The sequence below is a fragment of the Hyaena hyaena genome, unplaced genomic scaffold (assembly GCF_003009895.1).
Source record: "Hyaena hyaena isolate Hyena2069 unplaced genomic scaffold, ASM300989v1 scaffold_632, whole genome shotgun sequence".
Lineage (NCBI taxonomy): Eukaryota > Metazoa > Chordata > Mammalia > Carnivora > Hyaenidae > Hyaena > Hyaena hyaena.
Window position 1 is genome coordinate 1,054,852 of NW_024081263.1, and position 20,799 is coordinate 1,075,650.

General features: G+C 50.5%; 4 protein-coding genes and 1 non-coding gene across 8 annotated transcripts; 2 read left to right on the plus strand and 3 right to left on the minus strand.

Annotated features, from left to right (window-relative positions):
* The first annotated feature begins 576 nt into the window (after positions 1-576).
* Positions 577-3,247, plus strand: UBXN1 (UBX domain protein 1). 2 transcript variants are annotated; one of them, XM_039257737.1, is made up of 10 exons: positions 577-662; positions 769-856; positions 997-1,050; positions 1,140-1,234; positions 1,330-1,399; positions 1,638-1,829; positions 1,924-1,975; positions 2,114-2,227; positions 2,747-2,939; positions 3,105-3,247. In XM_039257737.1, the coding sequence occupies exons 2-10, from the start codon at positions 798-800 to the stop codon at positions 3,152-3,154; spliced, it is 879 nt and encodes a 292-aa protein (XP_039113668.1). In that variant the 5' UTR covers positions 577-662; positions 769-797; the 3' UTR covers positions 3,155-3,247. The 2 variants fall into 2 exon arrangements, with proteins under 2 accessions (XP_039113668.1, XP_039113667.1); XM_039257736.1 differs by having other exon boundaries at positions 578-662; positions 1,140-1,246.
* A 2,843-nt stretch (positions 3,248-6,090) lies between these two features.
* On the minus strand, positions 6,091-6,794 carry LOC120249204 (ubiquinol-cytochrome-c reductase complex assembly factor 3). Its single transcript, XM_039257709.1, has 2 exons — positions 6,606-6,794; positions 6,091-6,507 (listed from the first exon to the last, which is right to left on the minus strand). The coding sequence occupies exons 1-2, from the start codon at positions 6,723-6,725 to the stop codon at positions 6,352-6,354; spliced, it is 276 nt and encodes a 91-aa protein (XP_039113640.1). The 5' UTR covers positions 6,726-6,794; the 3' UTR covers positions 6,091-6,351.
* A 1,213-nt stretch (positions 6,795-8,007) lies between these two features.
* LBHD1 (LBH domain containing 1) lies at positions 8,008-15,167 on the plus strand. Its single transcript, XM_039257710.1, has 6 exons — positions 8,008-8,154; positions 8,233-8,392; positions 9,667-9,894; positions 12,230-12,354; positions 14,925-15,022; positions 15,108-15,167. Exons 1-6 carry the CDS (start codon positions 8,008-8,010, stop codon positions 15,136-15,138), a joined length of 789 nt encoding a protein of 262 aa, XP_039113641.1. The 3' UTR covers positions 15,139-15,167.
* On the minus strand, positions 9,868-11,944 carry CSKMT (citrate synthase lysine methyltransferase). 3 transcript variants are annotated; one of them, XM_039257708.1, is made up of 4 exons: positions 11,870-11,944; positions 11,491-11,583; positions 11,267-11,399; positions 9,868-11,074 (listed from the first exon to the last, which is right to left on the minus strand). In XM_039257708.1, the coding sequence occupies exons 3-4, from the start codon at positions 11,331-11,333 to the stop codon at positions 10,419-10,421; spliced, it is 723 nt and encodes a 240-aa protein (XP_039113639.1). In that variant the 5' UTR covers positions 11,334-11,399; positions 11,491-11,583; positions 11,870-11,944; the 3' UTR covers positions 9,868-10,418. The 3 variants fall into 3 exon arrangements, with proteins under 3 accessions (XP_039113639.1, XP_039113638.1, XP_039113636.1); XM_039257707.1 differs by having other exon boundaries at positions 11,267-11,583; XM_039257705.1 differs by lacking the exons at positions 11,267-11,399; positions 11,870-11,944 and having other exon boundaries at positions 11,491-11,861.
* On the minus strand, positions 11,660-11,807 carry LOC120249229. The gene has a single exon (XR_005532808.1). It is a non-coding gene; the product is annotated as a small nucleolar RNA SNORA57 (small nucleolar RNA).
* Positions 15,168-20,799: the final 5,632 nt, after the last annotated feature.

Here is a 20,799-nt window from a genome sequence, read left to right on the forward strand (position 1 = left end):
CAAATAACGAGCAAGTGGTGGGAGATGAAACCGCGCACTACCAACGTTTACACCGCGCGCTCTTGCCGGATACCTAACGGGAGGACTTATCGTTACTCTCACTTTACAGACAGGGCTCTAAACAAACATCAAAAACGGAGGAAGCCAGGCTACTAAGCACTTAGGTTTCATCCTGAGTGACTGGGGTGTCATGGAGAATATTCGAGCAGGGAGGTGATGACAGGATCACATAGCTGTGTTTTGCAAAGATCCCTCTGGCAGGCGAGCGGAGGATGGCTCAATTCCCCGGAGAGGATGAGCGGGTCAAAGAGTAGGAACATTTCTATGGCTCCTGATCCACGATGCCAAATAATTTTCCAATCGGCTGCGCCCAGAGCTTGCTTCGTTCCGCCCATGGGTTTCAGAGCCGCACCACCCCTCTTCCCCTCCGCTGCCGGGCGTCCCAGCTTGCGGGGATCGCCTCATCGCCCTTGACCCGGACGCACCGCCCATCCCCGCCCATCCCCGCCCTCACAGCGTCCAGGCAGCCCGGCCAGGCGCGTGATTTCTGGCTCTCCGCGGCACCCGTCCGCGTCCTCCCCCACGTGACCCAAACAGATCCGGGCACTTCCGCTTCCCCTCGGCTTTCTTCTCGTCTGTGTCCGCGGCGGGGCCAGAGCCGGGTAAGTAAGAGAACGCCCGGCTGGGCCGTCGGGCGCGGCACCGTGCGCGGCCCGGGGGCCACCCCAGCGCTGACCTTCCTTCTCCCTCCTTCTCGCCCGCCTCCAGGTCCCCGCGGAAGCGGCGGTGGTGGCGCCATGGCGGAGCTGACGGCTCTGGAGAGTCTCATCGAGATGGGCTTCCCTAGGGGACGCGCGTAAGGGAGCCCCCCTAACCCTGGCCCGCGGGGATCGCGGACCTGGCTGCGCCTTTCCCCCAGCCTGGTGTCAGGCTCCACGCCCCAGCCTGATCCGCACCATGGCTCGCGGGCGCTATTCACGGTGTTTCTGCCCCCAGGGAGAAGGCTCTGGCCCTCACGGGGAACCAGGGCATCGAGGCTGCAATGGACTGGTGAGCGCTCAGACCGGGTCGCAGGGGACTTGGGAACTGCTGGAAGTGGCAGCCTCGTTGTTAACGTCCCTCCCGACTTCCCCTGCCAGGTTGATGGAGCACGAAGAAGACCCCGATGTAGACGAGCCGCTAGCGACCCCTCTTGGACATGTCCTGGGCCGGGAACCCACCTCCTCGGAGCAAGGTGGCCCTCAAGGTCCTGACCGAGGGACACAATGTGATTATTCACGAGGGCTCGAGGAGGATGAACGGACAGTAACACCGATTGCTTGTTTGTAGGAACCAGCTCTACCGCCGGAGAAGGCAAACCCGTTTTGAGTGAAGAGGAGAGACAGGAACAGACTAAAAGGTATAGTAACGAACAATGTCACATTTCTGGGCGTCGCCTTCCACGTTTGCATGCTGCACGAGTCTGATCAAAGAACCTGGACCTTCCCGCTTGCCCGCTGTCCTTCCTTGACGGTTTCCTCTTTGTTCCTGTCATTTCTTTTGGGCCCCATGTTCCCTGGTTTCATTTAGGATCCTTACAAACTCCCCTTCTCAACCAGTGTCCATTTCTTTTGAGCTGTTTCCTTTCTGCAACACAGGATGTTGGAGCTGGTGGCCCAGAAGCAGCGGGAGCGGGAAGAAAGAGAGGAGCGAGAGGCATTGGAACGGGAACGGCAGCGCAGGAAACAGGGGCAAGAGTTATCAGCCGCTCGACAGCGGCTCCAGGAGGATGAGATGCGCCGGGCTGCTGAGGAGCGGAGGAGGGAGAAGGCTGAAGAGTTAGCAGCCAGGTCCGGGTGCTGGGGATATGGCTGGTAGCGGAGAAAGGAATCTAGATTTGCTTTGTCAGTGTTCCGACCTACTTTCTTCCTGTCTGCATTCCAGACAAAGAGTCCGAGAAAAGATTGAAAGAGACAAAGCAGAGAGAGCCAAGAAGGTAGGTGATTGGGAAAGCACTGGGGTGATGAAGTAGGTAGGCAAGTAGAAACCCTTTTCTAGGTTCAGAGGAGGACGGGCGTCCAGCGTTACTCTTAAGAGTGGGCGAGCCTGATCGGTGTTTTCCTCCGTCCAACAGTACGGTGGGAGCGTGGGTTCTCGGCCATCGCCACCAGCAGAGCCAGGTCCTGTTCCCTCCTCTCCCAGCCAGGAGCCTCCCACCAAGCGGGAATATGACCAGTGTCGCATACAGGTACCGATTCTAATTCCTGTCTTGCTTCTGGGGCCCCTTTGTCCGCCTCAAAGGTACCTGGCTCAGAGCTTTTTTCGGTGATGTTGCCTTCGCCAGATGTCTCCCTTCTTTGTAGATGACTTTTGAAACCCTACCTCCTCTACTCTCAGGAAAGATCGAATTTCCCTTGCTCCAGTCTTATTTAAATCCACACTTCCGTCTTACTCAGCAAGGGCCTTTTCATTTGGTCCTGTTTTCATTTCGCTTATTACACAGCTGTTTGCGGGGCGCGGTATTTACCTAGAGGTTTTTGGATGCTGCTGTCTTTGTTAAAAGAGGAAGCTGGGAGCCTCTCTTCAGTGCTTAGTGAAACACAGCAGAAGTGGTGGTTCATTAGGTGCTTTTAAAGCGTAATTACGCCGGTTCAGTCTAAGAGGATGCAGAAGGCAGCTTTGCCATGCTTCTTTTCCTTACTCGATACTCGGAGCGCCTCACTCAGTTTTGATGCTCACAGTACCGTGTCTCACGCTCCCCCTCTAGGTCAGGCTGCCAGACGGGACGTCGCTGACCCAGACGTTCCAGGCCCGGGAACAGCTGGCAGCTGTGAGGCTCTATGTGGAGCTCCACCGCGGAGAAGAACCTGGAGGGGACCAGGACCCCGTGCAGTTGCTCAGTGGCTTCCCCCGGCGGGCCTTCTCAGAGGCTGACATGGAACGGCCTCTGCAGGAGCTGGGTATGACACGTGGGACCAGACTCCAGACTTGGGGGAGGGGCGGGGATGCCTGAGAAAGGACAGAATGCCACGGGGAAGGGACTTTGTGGAGGCGGTATGCAGCCAGAAACGTTGGGGGGCAAAAGGCAAGGATCTTTGTGGTCAGACCTGTTTTCTCGTCTTCAGGACTTGTGCCTTCTGCTGTCCTCATTGTGGCCAAGAAATGTCCCAGCTGAGAGGCCTTCATCCCACCATCCCTCTCCGACCTCTTCATGTTTGATAAAGCACTGACATCTCCTTCCTAATAAATAGGCCCTCTGAGTTCTGTACGTGCCTGACTCCTTCCTGCACGGCTGGGAGGGACAAAACTCAGGCAGAGGAAGAAGCTAACGGGAAGGCACTTAGAATAGACCTTATTTTTCATCTTCAGTTTCCAACGAGGAAACCTTGATTACAGTCTCTGGGTATTTTTATTTGGGAAGTTAAGAGCAGCATTGGGGGTGGGGAGTACGATGAGTAGCACGTTTTGCTCCTATGGGGAAGGCAGTCATAAGCCTGAGACCCTTACTTATGTGCCTTTGTTTGTTTTGTTTTTTGCACCCCTCCGCCTCCCATCTTGACTTCTGGAAGCCCGCCTACCTAGTTACTTCTTACTAAAACAGGGATGATAGGACCTATTAATTCAGCTTGTTATGGGTGTTATGTAATGCTGATAAAGGGTGCTTTAGTTTAGTTCCTGGCACTTAATACGTTCCCAATGAGTATTAGCTATTAAAAGAGTAATGGCGCCTGGGTGGCTCGGTTAAGCGTCTGACTTCAGCTCAGGTCATGATCTCATGGTCCGTGGGTACGGCCCTGCATCAGGCTCTGTGCAGAAAGTGTGGAACCTGCTTGGGATTCTCTCTCCTCTGCCCCTAACTCACGCGCACATGATCTCTCAAAGTTTTTTAAAAAATAAGTTTAGAAATCAATTTTTGTAGGAGGCCCCTGGGTGGCTCAGTCAGTTAAGTGTCCGACTTTGGCTCAGGTCATGATCTCCTGGTTCAGGAGTTTGAGCCCCACATTGGGCTCTGCAGTGACAGTGTGGAGCTTGCTTGGAATTCTCTCTTCCCTGCTCTCCCTCTGCCCTTCCCCTACTCACGTACGTGCTCCCTCTCAAAATAAATAAAAGAAAAAAACGGTAATTTTTTTCCAATGTGGCCATTCATAAAGGTTGAGGAGTACTTCTGTGACGTTCACAGCTGCATTTACTCTTTACCAAAAAGTATGAAGTACCTAATATGTACCCCCCAGTCGTAAGTGCTGTATGTGTATTAACAGAGCTAGGAAGGCAGTTATCTGGGCGTTGGTACAGTTATGCCATCTTTATTTTATTTTTATTAAGGTTTTTATTTAATCTCTACACCCGATAATGCAGCTTGAACTCACAACCCCGAGATCAAGAGTCACGTGCTCTTCCTACCAAGCCAGCCAGGTGCCCCCAATCATCCCATTTTAGAGACTAGGACACCAAAGTGGGTGACTTGCGGAAACCAACAGGTGGCGGACCACAGAACCTGGACACGTCTGGGGAGCCTGACTCTAGGGTTCGGGCTCCGAACTTCCCAAGTTCCTTCATCACCAATAGCCCCTGGCTGCTGCTCTCATCCTAGAGCTCCCTCAAACAGCTGCTGATCTTTCCCTTTCATTCCCCTGCTAGGAAAGAGGCCACGGTTAAACCAAAGATCACACATAACAAGTGTGTCTGGCTTAGTACTTCACCATCCATCGGGTGAAATCCGCGCCAGTGCACCGTCTGGGTTTTACACTTCAGTGTTACCAAGCTTTATTTAGTGTCCTGGGTTTACTTAAATAAAAGGGGCACCTGGGTGGCTCAGTCCATTGAGCGTCCCACTCTTGATTTCGGCTCAGGTAATGATCCCAAGGTCTTGGGCTTGAGCCCTGTGGGGGGCTCCATGCTGAGTGAGGAAGCTGCTTGAGATTCTCTTTGGAGGCGCCTGGGAGGCTCGGTTGGTTAAGTGTCTGACTTCAGCTCAGGTCATGATCTCATGATTCATGGGTTTGAGCCCCTGTCGGGCTCAGTGCTGTCAGCTCAGAGCCTGGAGCCTACTTCAGATTCTGTATCTCTCTCTCTCTCTCTGCACCGCCCCCGACTTGCACTCCGTATCTCTAAAAATAAATAAAAATTTTACTTTTTAAATTTCTTTTACACTTATTTATTATTGAGAGACAAAGCACGAACGGGGGCGGGGCAGAGAGAGATGACACAGAATGCGAAGCAGGTTCCAGGCTCTGAGCAAGCTGTCAGCACAGAGTCCGACATGGGGCCCGAACTGGCAAACCGCGAGATCATGACCTGAGCTGAAGTCGGTCACTCAACTGACAACCACCCAGGCGCCCCTAAAAATAAATAAAAATTAAAAAAAAAAAAACATTCTCTCCCTCTCTCCCCTGTGTGCGCGCACACTCTCTTAAATGAATAAATAAAAGCAGATTCCCCCCCCACCCCTCAATTGCCATCTTCTTTGGAACCACAGGATGTCATATAGACCACCGGGAAATGAACTGCTGGACTTGGCTGTAGGGAGAGACCCAACTGCCAGCTTTATCTCGTTCCCTCAGAGATCCCAAGACTAGATTCAGGGATTACAAGCGACTACAGTGAAAACCTGGAAGAGGAAAAAAATCCCACCACCTACATCCAAAGGCTGGTCTGTGCCAAGCACTGCACTTTACAATTCTAAGAGAATCTTTTTACAACAAACCTCAAGATAATTGTCACCTTTTATGTAACAGGACTGTGGCTCCAAGAGGTTTTGTAACATGGAGGACTTTAATCAAGATCTGTCTGACTGAACGCATGCTCCTTTCACCCCTAGCAAATTGGCCTCCAAAGGTTCAATGGCCCCAGAAAGCATCACAGCACACGCTGAATGCTATAAGCCCCTCTCCAACCTCACAGGACAGGGCACCATTTGCTACAGGATTTTCCACCATAGTTCTGATTTCAAGAATGTCACTTGGTTATCATCGAAAGTACGCTTGAACAGATCACATGACTTGTGTTTTGAGCATGTGGTCGCTGCGGGGCAGGTGGGAGCCACAGTCATCCGCATCCCCAGCACGGACCCCCAGAACACTCTAGACATTTATAGGCGCCAGACAGCAGTGCTCACTGACTTGACGGAGGAACGTGATTTATTGGTTCCTTGAGTTCGCCATATCCGACGCCCCCGCCCGCGACGTAGGACGTTCAAGTCAGTGCAGCTTTTGAGGAGGGACGTGCTCACCCGACAGCTGCTCCTCAGGGGCTCCGGGAGGCCCGGGCGCGGCATCCTCGATGCGGACTCCCCGCTGGGCTCACGGAGGAGAAAGGCGGCCTCTGACTCTTGCGCGGGAGCAAGGTCCCCGCGCCCACGACGGAAGTCCCAGCTCACGCGGACTTGCCGCCGCCGCCGCCGCCGCCCATCCAGTTCTTCCTCCAGGCCACGTTCTCTTGCGTGGCCGCTGCCTCCTGCAGAGTGGCCAGCACTAACTCTTTGGTCCTGGCCGCCTCCTCCCTGCGCCGCGGGTCTTGCTCCGGCATCTCCTGCGGGCGGGAAGGGAAGAGAGGTTCGCAGTCCTGACTCCCCCAGCCCGGCGCTCTCCGCCCGACCACCCCTCCTCGGACTTCCAATCGCTCCCCACCTTCAGCATCGCCTGCATCTGCTGCTCTCCCGGGGTCACGAGGACAAAGAGCGCGGATCCCACGCCAGCCCCGGCGCCCAGAAGGGCACCCACGATCAGCGCTTTGCGCAAGGTCTCCATGGCCGAGAGCCGACCGGCGAGGCGCTCCCGGGAGAAAGCGGACCTTGGCGTCTCGCCGCCCGCCCCCGCCCCCGCCCCCGCCCCCGCGGAGGCTAGAGCGGCCCGCGGCGGAAACCATAGAGACGGGGTCGGGCTAGAGAGGGCCGCTCGGTGAAACTCGAACCTAGAGCGCCTGGGTCTTAAAAAACAAAACAAAACTGGGTTTAACTGGGAAGCTTGAGAGCGTCCAGAAGCGTTGGCGTCGAGGCCCGAGCACGGGACCCATTGTCATGAAGGCCAGGGTGGGATTGCTACAGGGAGCGTGCGTGTCGGAGTGCGTGTCCTCATGGTTGCTGTGGGACTTACAGCTGTCCATTTCCAAAATCTCAAATTTCCTGGTGGATACAGGGCTCGGGCTGTGCTCTGTAGCTTCCTACAGTAACGTGTGCTTTCTCAGTACACCACATACTGGACATCCAGATACTTACATCAGTCTGTTGATCCACTCCAAATCCCCTTAACTTCTGAACAAAAACTCAAAGCCAAATGTACTGGGTGGGGGGAAAGATATATTTCTGGGTTTTTGTTGTTGTTGTTGTTGTTGTTTGTTTGGTTTTTTTTTTTTTGCTTTACTTGTTAAATTAACGTGTTGAGAGTAAATTTGTTGTTTTCTCCTCATGGGAAACCCTTGGCTCCCCGACCCCACCCCCCGACATGAAACCTCTGGATTTGGAGTAACACACTGAGTTCTAGTTTGGAGAAGAAAGCACCTTTCTGTTGTGTGGCTCTGAGCAAATCATTTAAGTTCTTTGTGCCCTGGTTTCTGCATCAGAAAATGGGGCCAATGCCTATCTATCTCATAGTTTTAAGATAAAATTAGATGAGTTTATATATAAAGCATTTAAAAACAGTTACTGGTAAATATTAAACACCCTATAAATATTCATTAAGTAAGACACAAAGAAACGTCAAATTGGGAGACCCAGTAAGCAAAGGAATCAGGAAAATTCCAAGTTTGTTAGCAAAGCTCTTCACTCACAGGGCTTTAATCCAGATGCCCTTGTTGACTCCTGCCCCTCCTGCCTTTCCCAGTGACACCAGGGAGTGAGACCTAAATCTCCTATCCCACCTCTTGGGATTTTCCCCTCCCCTGGAAGGCCCATAATCTCCTAGCTTGTCATTCTCTTCTCAGAAGTGATTAGGGGCCAGGCTCCAAAGATTAAAGGAGCAGTCTGTGGGGTGTCCTGAGTAGGGGTACTCCACTTTGAGTTCAACCACTCTGCCCTCTTAAGAATTAGCACCCATGGCCCTTATGCCAGGGAGCAGCGAGGATGGGCCTTGGTCTAGAGATAGCCCAGGCTCCTCACAGCACCCCGAAAGTTCTAAGCTGACCAGCCCCCTGTGGAAGGACAGAGAAATTGGCAGGGTTGAAGGTCACCAGGATGTTCAGGTTAGTACTCCCCTACCCTGTGACCTGCTGCTGTCTCATCCTCCAATTTGGTCCAAGCACCCTGCTGTCCTGATTTAGGAGATCTCTCAAAAGACCCGCCTGCCCTCTGTTGTGGTGGAAACCTCTGAGGGGAGTGAAGAGAGCGGCGAGCTTGGCTGGCCACATGAGGAACTGCTGCTGCTCACTGATGAGGAAGAGGAGGCCGAGGTCTTCTTCCAGGACCAAAGTGAAGAGGCAGGTGAGGGAGGCGGCTGCTTCAGTGGGGCCCTTGCCACCTGGATGTTCTGGGCAGGGTCCGGTTAGAAAACTCAGTATCCCCTGCGTTACGCAGTACGAGGCTCACAGTAGATGCTTAGTAAATGTAGTTAAGAATGACAAAGAGGTAGAGCGAAAAGTCAAGGTGTCTGGAAAGGTTGAACTTTATTTTTTTATTTAAAAAAATTTTTTTAGGTTTACTTATTTTTGGTAGAAAGAACACAAGCAGAAGAGAGAGGGAGACACGGAATCTGAAGTAGGCTCCAGGCTCTGAGCGGTCAGCACAGAGCCTGATGCAGGGCTCGAACCCACAGACCATGAGATGATGACCTGAGTTGAACTGAGCCACCCAGGTGCCCCTAAAGTTGAACTCTAGAGGGAAGTTGTAATTCAGATGGGTGATGCCTTTTAATTATTTTAAAAATATACTTAATTTTTCAAAATATTTACATTGTTGTGTGTGTGGGGATGAAAGGTAATAAAATTATCCCAAATTGACTACCCAGAGAGGTTACATTTTGGATGCCTTTTCTTCCAGAATTTCCCCCATCTGATACTGTTATAAAAAGCTTATTTACTAGCATTTACAGTGGGCCAGGCACTGTGCTAAATGCTTTTATCTCATGATTTTCAGAACCCAGTGGGGGAGACCCTTTTATCCTGAGGAAACGGGACCATGAAATTAGGCTCTTAATCACAAATGCTGTATTACTTCCTTTCTTTAAAATGTTTTATTTATTTCTGAGAGAGAGTGTGAACAGGGGTGAGTCAGAGATACACAGAATCCGAAGCAGGCTCCAGGCTCTGAGCTAGCTGTCAGCACAGAGCCTGATGCGGGGCTCAAACCCACAAACCGTGAGATCATGACCTGAGCCGAAGTTGGATGCCTAACCGGCTGAGCCACCCAGGTGCCCCTGTATTACTTTCTCATAACTAAAAAAGAAAAATCACACAAATTTGTTTCCTCTTTCAAAAAAATCAGTAACATATCAGGAATACTTTTCACTTTTTAAAAAATATTTTTGAGAAACAGCGCACACGCAAGCGTGCACATGGGTGGGAGAGCGGCAGAGAGGGAGACAATCTGAACCAGTCAAAGGGCTGAGCTGTCAGCATAGAGCCCAATGTGTAGCTCAAACTCACCGACGGGGAGATCATGACCTGAGCAGAAGTAGGATGCTTAACTGACCTACCACCCAGGTGCCCCCAGGAATACCTTTCACTTTTAATGGGCTCTTCAACTCCCCTCTCCCCAAGGCTGGACTTGGAGCCCACTGGACCCCAGATCTCCCTTAAGAACCTTTAACCCAGAACTCAGCTGGGGACAGGAACAAGTAGAGCAAGAGGTCTCCTGGATTCCCGAGGACACAGAGTATCAGGAAGCCTCCAACCCCTGTCTTCTCTGGAACACAGCAACAGGCTCCCAAGTGTATAGAAGCTGCTTTGTGGAATATTCGCATCTCCTGCCTCCCAGGAGCTTTGAGGGTAAGTATCTGTTCTCTCTCCCTTAACATTTCAGTGAAGCTTGTTACGAGGCCCTCCTCGCTGTCCTGTAAATCTCCCCCTTTCACAGGCTGAGGGTGGTGAGGCTTGGAGATTAGGCCGCTGGCTCACCCGAGTCTGTCAGTGCTGGGATTTAGATTGAAAACAAAACAGTTTAAAAAACAAAAACAAACTCCTGTATGTGTCCTTAGGAACTGCAGTTAGTTGGGGTTAGAGAATGGTCCGTTGCGCCTTCTCTATTTAGCACACATCTTGTGCCTGGCATTGCTGAGTACTCAATGTTTCACCTAACATTGTATGTAATCCCAACTCCACCTATTATTCCTGCCTTGCAGAGGTGTAAACTGGGGCACAGAAACATCCAGAATATGTGCACATGGCTAGTAAACATGGAGGCCAGGCCTCAAATCCTTGCTTCCCAGCTGTCATACAAAGGATGAAAAAAAAAAAATCCTATCCACCTCTCTCCTCACCCAACGGAAAAATTAGAGTCAGAAGTAAAGTCTTTAACGAGAACCTTGAACCAAGTAAGCAAAGTAGGGGATGCCCCGGAAAGGGCCTAGCTCCTGCACAGTCACAGTCCAGCCTTGGGACCCTTGCTCCAGGCAGGGCAGCCGCACATCAGGGTCCTCATCTGAAAACTGAATCAGGGTCCCCTGGGGGCTTAGGACCCTTAGGCATTCTGACAGAAGCTGGTAAGCCCCAGGCAGACCACCGCGGGCAACAGCATCCCAGGTGCCCTTATCCAGAACTAGCTGGAAAGAGCCGGAGGAAGCCACTGGGCCCAGGTTCTGGGCATCAGCCTGAATGAACTGCAGTCGAGAGGTAGGGTGCCCAGGATACAGGGGTGTTTGGCCGTGGCCACCTTCCAGGAGGCTGTTCATGTGGTCCACCGCCACAGGAGAGAAGTCCACCCCCAGCACATCGACGGGATGTGGACACTTGGTGTAGAGGCCTGTACACAAGCTGGAGGTCCCACAGCCCACGTCCAACACCCGGAATGGATAGGCAGCCCGAGCCTCCTGAAGCAGCGGCAGAAGGAACCCCTGGGCTTCCTCATACCCAAAGAACCAGTCGAACGTGGGGACGCTGCCGATTCGGAAACCGCCATGGAGCTTATCCCAGAGGCGACGGTCGGCCAGGCAGCTACCAGCCAGAGAGCCTGTGGACACGAGTGGAGTACATGTGTCACCTGGCGCCCAAGTTTCATCACAGTGCTGCAAAAAACTAAACCAAACCAACAACAACCAAAAAACCCCGGTGCCCTGGGGTTTGGAGAATCACAATTTCAGGAATTAGATTCCCGGGTCACTACGAACCCGCCTTGCCCTCCCATTCTGCCAACCTTCCCTACCCAACAAAGCGCGGCGCGCCCCGGCCGCCAGGGTCGCCACGTGGAGCGTTGCGCGCAGCGCGGCCATCTGGAGATCCCGGCAAGGTCGGCCAGAGAACCTTCTGCGAAATGTCGCCCGCACTCCCGCAGGAGCCTGAGGTCCAAGAGAAAAGCTGCAATTCCGCTTTGTGGGATAACGCGTGCAGCCTCCCTAAGACAACCTCGGAAAAAACGCAGACACACACCTACTACGGTAGGAAAGGCCTTTATTGTTTGCAACGGGAAATTTAAGAGGCCGGGGACACGACAGCTCCGGCTCCAGGGGCGGCTCCCCAGACCTGAAATCAAAGGAGAAGGTGTGAGCACCCCAGCGAGGAGCCTGCAGAACCTCGGTTCCGCCGAGCTCCTTGGAGCCGGTGTCCCGGCGCTTGAGGATAGAACCCGCGGACCGGAAGCCGCAGGCACCGAAGACATGACGCCGAGGGGGCCGGTGCCCTTCCGTCTGCCTCCGTACATTACGGGGGCCGGGACCGCACACCCGACCCCCGCCAAGAAAAGGAGGGTGCGCAGGCCCCGCCCAGAACCCCCCTCCAGGTTCGGTAGCTCCTACACCCGACTACCTACCCACCCTTCCGCTGTCCGAGGAGAGAGCTAAGACCCCGCCGTGCTCCTTTATATAGCCTCAGTACCCGCCCCTGGGCTGCGATTGGCTCGCGGAGGCCGAGGGGCGGGGCCCACGCGGACCCTGCGCAGAGCCCAAACGCCGGCAGGGAACCACGGTCGCTGCGCGGCCATGGGGGCTCCCGGGGGAAAGATCAACCGGCCCCGAACGGTGATTGTGTGGGAGCTCCGACTTTGTTTCCCCACGCGTCTTGGAGCCCTCTCATCTCGCTAAAGATGGGATCATGGGCCGGAGTCGCCGGGTGCGGGGTCTTGGGTCGCGGTGCGCGGCTTGCGTCTGATTAGCATCTTCCTCCCCGTCAGGAGCTGAAGAAGAAGCTGTTCAAGAGACGGCGGGTGTTGAACCGGGAGAGGCGACTGAAGCACCGGGTGGTCGGAGCTGTGATAGACGAAGGCCTGATCACGCGGCACCACCTCAAGAAGCGGGCGTGAGTGCCAGACTCTCTTCCCTTTGCTCCTCCCCCCCCCACCTCCGCCGAGTCCCCTTTCCCCCTCCCTGTCGATCTCCGCTGCGAGTTACCACCTCGCTTTCCTTGTGCGCTGTGTTTGTGGCTACAGTCCGCTAGCCTGCGACAACACTGGTAGCTCACTTTGGGTCTTGGACACGACTAAGAATCTAAGGGGAACTGTTGACACACCCACCTCCCCAGATAACGTTGTACCGTCACATAGATTTGTATACGTAAATTTAAATGTTTAAAATTTGTATTTTTTCCTTTTTTAAAACATTTTAAATTTATTTTTGCGAGGGATGGGCAGAGAGGGAGACACAGAATCTGAAGCAGGCTCCGGGCTCTGAGCTGTCAGCACGGAGTGGAGGCGGAGCTTGAACCCACAAACCTGAGATCATGACCTGAGCCAAAGTAGGAAGATTAACCAACTGAGCACCCAAGCACCCCTAAATATTCTTATTTCTGAGAGAGTGTGTGCGGAGGAGAGGGGCAGAAGGAGAGAGAGAGAGAGAGAGAGAGAGAGAGAATGAATCCTAAGCGGGTTCCACGCTCATCGCAGCTGAGCTCCACTGTGGGCTCCCTCCCACTACCATGGAATCACCACCTGAGCCAAAACCAAGAGTCAGACACTCAACCAACTGAGCCACCCTGGTGCCCCTATAAGTTAATTTAAAGCACACACATTGGTGCATGCACTCGGTGAATGCACCCTGGGTCTTGGGGAAGAGTTCCCATCCCATTCTTTCATTGACTTCACTGTAAATATTTACAATTTTGTGGTGTAATTAGAAGAATATTTGGTCTTTGTCCCTGATTCCTGGCACAGAACTTCTAAAACCCCTAAAACTTCCTGAGTGACAGGAGGGTCTTTTTTTTTTTTAATGTTTTTTATTTATTTCTGAGAGAGAGAGACAGCGTGAGCAGGAGAGGGTCAGAGAGAGAGGGAGACACAGAATCTGAAACAGGCTCCACACTCTGAGCTAGCTGTCAGCACAGAGCCCGACACGGGGCTTGAACCCACGAACCGTGAGATCATGACCTGAGCCGAAGCCAGGACGCTTAACTGACTGAGCCACCCAGGCGCCCCTGACAGGAGTGTCTTTTAAGGCATATAGGGAGCCCCTTTGAGCACACTTAAGATTATGCTAATGATAACTTAGGGTGGGGTGATGTGAGGGTTAGAAATTTAAGCTCCACCCATCTGGGAAGATTAAGTTCTATAAAAACTCTTGAATAACAGAGATCTGATGAGTTGCCTGGTTAGGTGCTGGGGAGATAGCACACCTGGAGAGGGCAAGGAAACTCCATGCCCCTTCCCCATACCTTACCCTATGCATCTCTTCCATCTGGCTGTTTCTGAATTGAATACTTTTGCGGTAAATAAGTAAATGCAAGTAAATGTTTCCCTGAGTTCTCTGAGCTGTTCTAGCAAATTAGGGAACCTGAGAAGGGGATCATGAGAACCTTGATTTATAGCTGGTCATTCAGAAGTACAGCTTGGGCTAGGGACTGGCCTCCGAAGTGGAATGCTGTCTTGTGGGACCGAGCCCCCAACCTGTGGGATCTGATGCTGCTCTCCCGGTAGATGGTGTCAGAATTGAGTTAAATTTATAGGACTCTCAGTCACTGTCCGCTGAGAATTTGAGAATGGCTTGATGTGGGAAAGCCTCACACGTTTCTGGTGTCAGAAGTATTGAAAATAGGGGCGCCTCGCTGGCTCAGCTGATAGAATGTGCAACTTTTTTTTTTTTTTTTTTTTTATTTCTAGGAGAGAGAGAGAGAGAGACAGCGTGAGCAGGGGAGGGTCAGAGAGAGAGGGAGATACAGACTCCGAAACAGGCTCCAGGCTCTGAGCTGGCAGTCAGCACAGAGCTCGATGCGGGGCTCGAACCCACGAACCGCGAGATCATGACCCAAGCGAAAGTTGGACGCCTAACCGACTAAGCCACCCAGGCGCCCCTAGAACGTGCAACTCTTGATCTTCGCAGTTCATGAGTTCAAGCCCCACATTGGGCATAGAGCCTACTTAAAATAAGATAAAATAAAAAGAAGTATTGAAGATAGAAGAGAAAAATAGCTTTCCCTTACAAGTTTTTGCTATATACCATGCTTTAACATTTAATGTTAAGTACTCTATGTAATGTATGAGAGTAGTATTAAGTATGTTAATAGCTAACTGTTGGGGAGATTTAACTCAACTACCTCAAAGCCCAGATTTTCAAAGTCTTTTTACTTGACTCCAAAGACCATTTCTTTTTGTTTTTATTTATGTTTTATTTATTTGAGAGAGAAAGAGAGACAGCGTGAGCAGAGGAGGGGCAGAGAGAGAGAGAGGGAGACACAGAATCCGAAGCAGGATCCAGGCTCCAAGCTGTCAGCACAGAGCCCAATGCGGGACTCAAACTCATGAACTACGAGATCATGACCTGAGCAGGTGCTTAACCAACTGAGCCACCCAGGCGCCCCCAAAGGCGTTTTCAATAGCCAACTCCAGACTACGGTGGCTCCGGTTAACCTGGACATCTTTGCCGACACCAACCCTTCAGGTCCAGCGCACGTGCCAACATTACCCTCTCTGGGAAGAAGCGCAGAAAACTCCTCCAGCAGATCCGACTGGCCCAGAAAGAGAAAGCAGCCATGGAAGGTGAGGCTGGGGCACAGAGGTAGGGTGAGGGGGGCAGCCCGGATCCGTTGAGGGTCTTTCACACATCCTCTTTCCTTTTGCTCAGTGGAAGCCCCCACGAGGGAAGCCAGGACTAGTGAACCACAGCCCAAACGGCAAAAGAAGACAAAAGCCCCCCAAGACGTAGACATGGAGGACCTTGAAGATAAGAGCTAAACCCCCACGCCTCCTACCAGAAGATTCTCAGCTGGAGCCAGAAGGACTCTGGTTATTTCAGAGGACCTTGGAGAAGGCATTGGCCCCTCTCACTTTTCTCAGATTCCTCTTCCTTAATGGCCTAGGGAGCTGCCCTGTAGGAATGTGTCGAGCGGAAGAGAGTGGAGAAGAAAGATGGAAGAGGGGGCTCCTTAGCAGTCAGCTCCATGTGTAATAAAGCCCTAGACTTCTCACTGCAATGTGTGTTTTAATGGAGGAACCGGGAGGGGTCTATGAGTGGGGAAACAAGACAGTTAGGAAATGAGACCCACGGAGCTTATTTGAGCAGAGGCAACGAGAAGCCAGCCTCCGCACCTGGCTGGCTCAGTCAGTAGAACATGCAACCCTAGATCTCAGGTTGTGAGTTCAAACCCCAATTGGGTGTAGAGCTTACTTAAAAATAAAATCTGGGGCGCCTGGGTGGCTCAGTTGGTTAAGCCTCTGACTTCAGCCCAGGTCATGGTCTTACAGTTCGTGGGTTCGAGCCCCACATCAGGCTCTGTGCTGACAGTTCAGAACCTGGAGCCTGCTTCGGATTCTGTGTCTTCCTCTCTCTGCCGTTCTCCCACTTATGCTCTGTCTCTCAAAAATAAATAAGCGTTAAAAAAGAAAAAGAAATAAATAAAATCTTAATAAAAGGGGAGCACCTGACTTTAGCTCAGCTCATGATGTCACATTTGTGAGTTCGAGCACCACGTTGGGCTTTGTACTGACAGTGTGGAGCCTGCTTGAAAATCTATCTCCCACTCTCTCTCTCCCTCCATCACTTGTGCTTTCTCTCTCTCTCTCAATAAATAAACTTAAAAAAAAATCCACCATTATTAAAAAAATTTTTTTGGGGGGGCGCTTGGGTGGTTCAATCGGTTAAGCGTCTGACTCACAGTTTGTGAGTTCAAGCCCTGCATCAGGCTCTGTGCTGATAGCTCGGAGCCTGGAACCTGCTTCAGATTCTGTGTCTACTTCTCTTGGCCCCTCCTCTGTTCACACTTTCAAAAATAAATAAACGTTAAAAAAATTTTTTTAATAAAGTTTTTTTAAATTTTAATGTTTATTTATTTTGAGAGAGTGAGAGCAGGGAAGGGGCAGAGAGAGACATAGGCACAGAATCCGCACTCATGAACCGCAAGATCATGACCTGAGCTGAAGTCACCGCCCAACTGACTGAGCCACCCAGGCACCCCAAGTTTTTTGTCTTAAAGTAAGTTCTTTGCAGGGCTTGAACTCATGACCTTGAGATCAAGAGTCGCATGCTCTACTGACAGCCAGCCAGTCACCCCAGGATTATATTTTTAATAAAGTGAAGACCAAGTATTATTTTTCCCATTTACCATTCAGAACTGTTGGAAGACAGGGCCGGGGTGTTTTGAAAGTAAAAAGCTGCCTCGGTGGAGGTGTGTTCGGGGTGGGGTGGGGGGAAAGACATCTCCCCTATTTAATCGGTGTAAGCTTCCTTGGAAGAGGGAGGGTTTGGTCCCAGTGTTGCACCTCCTTTCCTCCTGCCACCCGCCCTCCCAACACCCCCCCCCAACTTCATATTTTGAATTTCAAACTCAGGAAAGAAATTACTACAATGAACGTTTATAAATGCATTCTACTTAGATTTACCAGTTTTTAGCATTTGTCAACACTTGTTTTATCTCTATGCACTTGTAAATATGTATGCATGTGTCTTTGCTGACTCACTTGAAGGTCAATTGCAGATGAAATTTTTACCCTCAAGAACATTTTTTTTTAAGGTTTTTGTTGTGTTGTGTTGTGTTTTTTTTTGAGAGAGAACAGAAGAAGCAGAGAGGAGAGAGAGAATCCCAAGCAGGCTCCATAAGGAGTCCCACTCAGGACTCCCATCTTACCAACTATAAGATCATGACCTGAGAGGAAATCAAAGTCAAGAGTTGGTTGCTTAACCGACTGAGCCACCCATGTGCCACAGAACATTATTTTATATAGCCAAAATACTACTATCACACTATTAATACTATGAAGACATTTGACATTAGCTAATACTGAGGTTTTCATATTTGAATTTCCTTAGTTGTTCCAATAATACCAATTATATATATATATATGTTTTTTTGTTTTTTTTTTTTTGAGAGAGTGTGAGCAGGGGAGAGGGGCATAGGGAGAGAGAATCTCAGGGAGGCTGGCACAGCCCAATCCCACAACCCTAGGACTACAACCTGAGCAGAAATGAAGAGTGGGACGCTCAACCTACTGAGGCACCCAGGAGCCCCTCCAATAATATTCTTTATAGCTGTTTTCCCCCTCAATCCAGGAGCTAATCAAGGATCATGTACTTCTTTTATTTTTTTATTTTTTAAAAATGTTTTATTTATCTCTCAGAGACAGCGTGAGCAGGGGAGGGTCAGAGAGGGAGACACAGAATCTGAAACAGCTCCAGGCTCCGAGCCAGCTGTTAGCACAGAGCCCGAGGCGGGGCTCGAACCCACAAACCGTGAGATCATGACCTGAGCCGAAGTCAGACGCCCAACCAACAAAGCCACTCAGGCACCCCTAATTTAAATTTTTTTAAATATGTTTTTATTTTTAAATTTTTATTTTTATTTTTTTTTTTATGTTTTATTTATTTCTAGGAGAGAGAGAGACAGCGTGAGCAGGGGAGGGTCAGAGAGAGAGGGAGTCACAGACCGAAAAAGGCTCCAGGCTCTGAGCTGGCAGTCAGCACAGAGCCCGACGCGGGGCTCGAACCCACGAACCGCGAGATCATGACCTAAGCGAAAGTCGGACACTCAACCGACTAAGCCACCCAGGCGCCCCTTTAAATTTTTAAAAAATATTTTATTTATTTCTGAGAGAGCGAGCGAGCGAGCGAGCAGGGGAGGGTCAGAGAAAGAGGGAGACACAGAATCTGAAACAGGCTCTAGGTTCCAAGCCGGCTGTTAGCACAGAGCCTGATGCAGGGCTTGAACCCACAAACTGCGAGATCATGACCTGAGCTGAACCCACGAACTGCGAGATCATGACCTGAGCTGAAGTCGGACATTTAACCGACTGAGCCACCCAGGCGCCCCAAATATTTTTTTTTTTGAGAGAGACAGAGTGTGAGCAGGGGAGGGGCAGAGACAGAGTGAGATACAGAATCCGAAGCAGGCTCCAGGCTCTGAGCTGTCAACACAGAGCCAGAAGCAGGGCTCTAACTCATGAGCTGTGAGATCATGACCTGGGCTGAAGTCGTACACTTAACCGGCTGAGCCACCCAGGCACCCCTTAATAAGTGATCTTAAGTGATCTTTGCAAAAAGTCTGTCAGATAGGAGAAATACCCATTTTACAGATAAGGAAATGGGCTTCAAACAGTTGGGTCAATCGCTCAGGGTTACATTGCTGATAAATTGCAGACAATTTATCAGAATCTAGATTGTGTCTGTCCAACACTGAAACAGGCATCTTTAGATTATGAAATCCTTAAGAGCAAGGACCACATAATAGTTTCATTCCTGGAGAACTTACATGTTTCAAAAGTCTCCTTAAAAAAAATTTTTTTTTACATTTAATTATTTTTGAGAGACAGCGTAAGACAGAGTGCAAGCGAGGGAGGGGTAGAGAGAGAAGAAGACACAGAATCAAAAGCAGGCTCCAGGCTCTGAGCAAACTGTCAGCACAGAGCCCGATGTGGGGCTCGAACCCACAAACTGTGAGATCATGACCTGAGCCAATGTCCGATGCTCAACCAACAGAGCTGCCCAGGTACCCCAAAAAGTCTCCTTTTATAGATCAAAAGTTGAGGCTCTGGGATGGTTAAGTGTTGGGTCCCAGTTCGAGGCAGTGTTAGGAGTAGAAATATTTACTGTTCTAGAACGGATCTTGCTAGTGGGTAGTATATGATGGAGAGAACAAAGGCAAAAGGAAAAAAATTAAACTTCTTTAAACTTATAGCCCATTGGCAATTACTTGAGACAAGCAGAGTGGCCTTCCTCTGGAAGCTTAGCTGCCTCAATGTTAATATGTTGCCAGGGACAAAGGGCAACCTTAGCTTGACAGTATCCTCCAGGATCCTGTAATAAATTCCTTTCAAAACCTCCTTTATCTCTATCTGCCCAAGATACATGGTAGCAATCATCATCGCCTAAACATAGGGCCCTCTGATACACATCTGAGGGGTTTGACAGCTAAGAATTTACTAGGCTGTAGTAAATAACCTTTTCCTAACATCAGCTAGCCCCTCAAGATCCTGGAAGCCTCAGGTCCAAATTCCTTAGAGACTTAATGCTCTCCCTATCCCCCCTCCCCACCTGAAAGTTTGTCATCAGCCCCTCCTTACAAACCCAACTGCAGCTCTTTTTGCCCACAGGTCATGTTCCCTTTTTTGCACCAAAGAAGTCTCAAGAATTCTTTCTTGACTGTTCACTCGTGAACCCCAACATTTAGGATCAGTGAACATATTCCCTGGTTTCAAGTTTCACAACACTCTATGAGGTAGTTGTACTATTACCATTCTTATTCCCAGAGGAGGAAATAGGCACAGAAAGGGTAAATAGAGTACACAACCAGTAAATGCAACAGCTGAAACTTGATCTTGACTGGCCATTACCGGGGCTCTTGATGAATGCATAGTTCTCTGCATATAGTTTCCGCCCTCCCTTTCCTCAAGGGAGAGGAAGGGCCCTGAGTTGGCAGGTTGGGAAGAGAGCAAAGCCTAAACAGAGACTAACAGAACTGTAGTGCAAGCCTGTGACTGGGAGAGAACCCACAACCCAGCCAGCACAATTTATTTTGGGCTTCCTGTTCCCCCTCTCTTTCCTTTTCCTTTCTTGGGACCCCCCCTTCTTTCCGTCTCCCCCCCCCCCCCGTTTCCCCTTCCCTTCTCTCCTTTACCTGCTTTCTCCATTGTCACGGTCTGTTTACTTATTTATTTGTTTATTCATTTAATATTGTCACTGTTTAGGGGCGCCTGCCTGGCTCAGTCGGTTAAGCGTCCGACTTGGGCTCAGGTCATGATCTCACGGTTCGTGGGTTCGAGCCCCACGTCGGGCCCAGTGCTGCCAGCTCAGATCCTGGAGCTTGTTTCTGATTCTGTGTCTTCCTCTCTCTCTGACCCCCCCCCCCCTTCACGCTGTCTCTCTCTCAGAAATAAATAAAACATTTAAAAAAATATTGTCACTGTTTATTGATTAAAATGTTTCCCAGTGCTTCATTTTGAAAAACCTCGTGAGCTGATTAATTTGTATTTTTGGCTTTAGACAAAAATCATTAAATCCTGGGGGGTGGGGGCTGGGTGGCTCAGTTGGTTAAGCGTCCGACTTCAGCTCAGGTCATGATCTCACAGTTCGTGGGTTCGAGCCCCGCATCAGGCTCTGTGCTGACAGCTAGCTCAGAGCCTGGAGCCTGCTTCAGATTCTGTGTCTCCCTCTCTCTCTGACCCTCCCCTGCTCGCGCTGTCTCTCTCTCTCCTAGAAATAATTAAAACATTAAAAAAAAAATTAAAAAAAATCCAGGTGTGAATAGCCGCAGCTAGCTTTAGTTTGTGTGTCAAGGCCCTTTGGGGGAAGAATGATTTTGTTGCGGGCGGGTCGGTTTCTTGCTGTC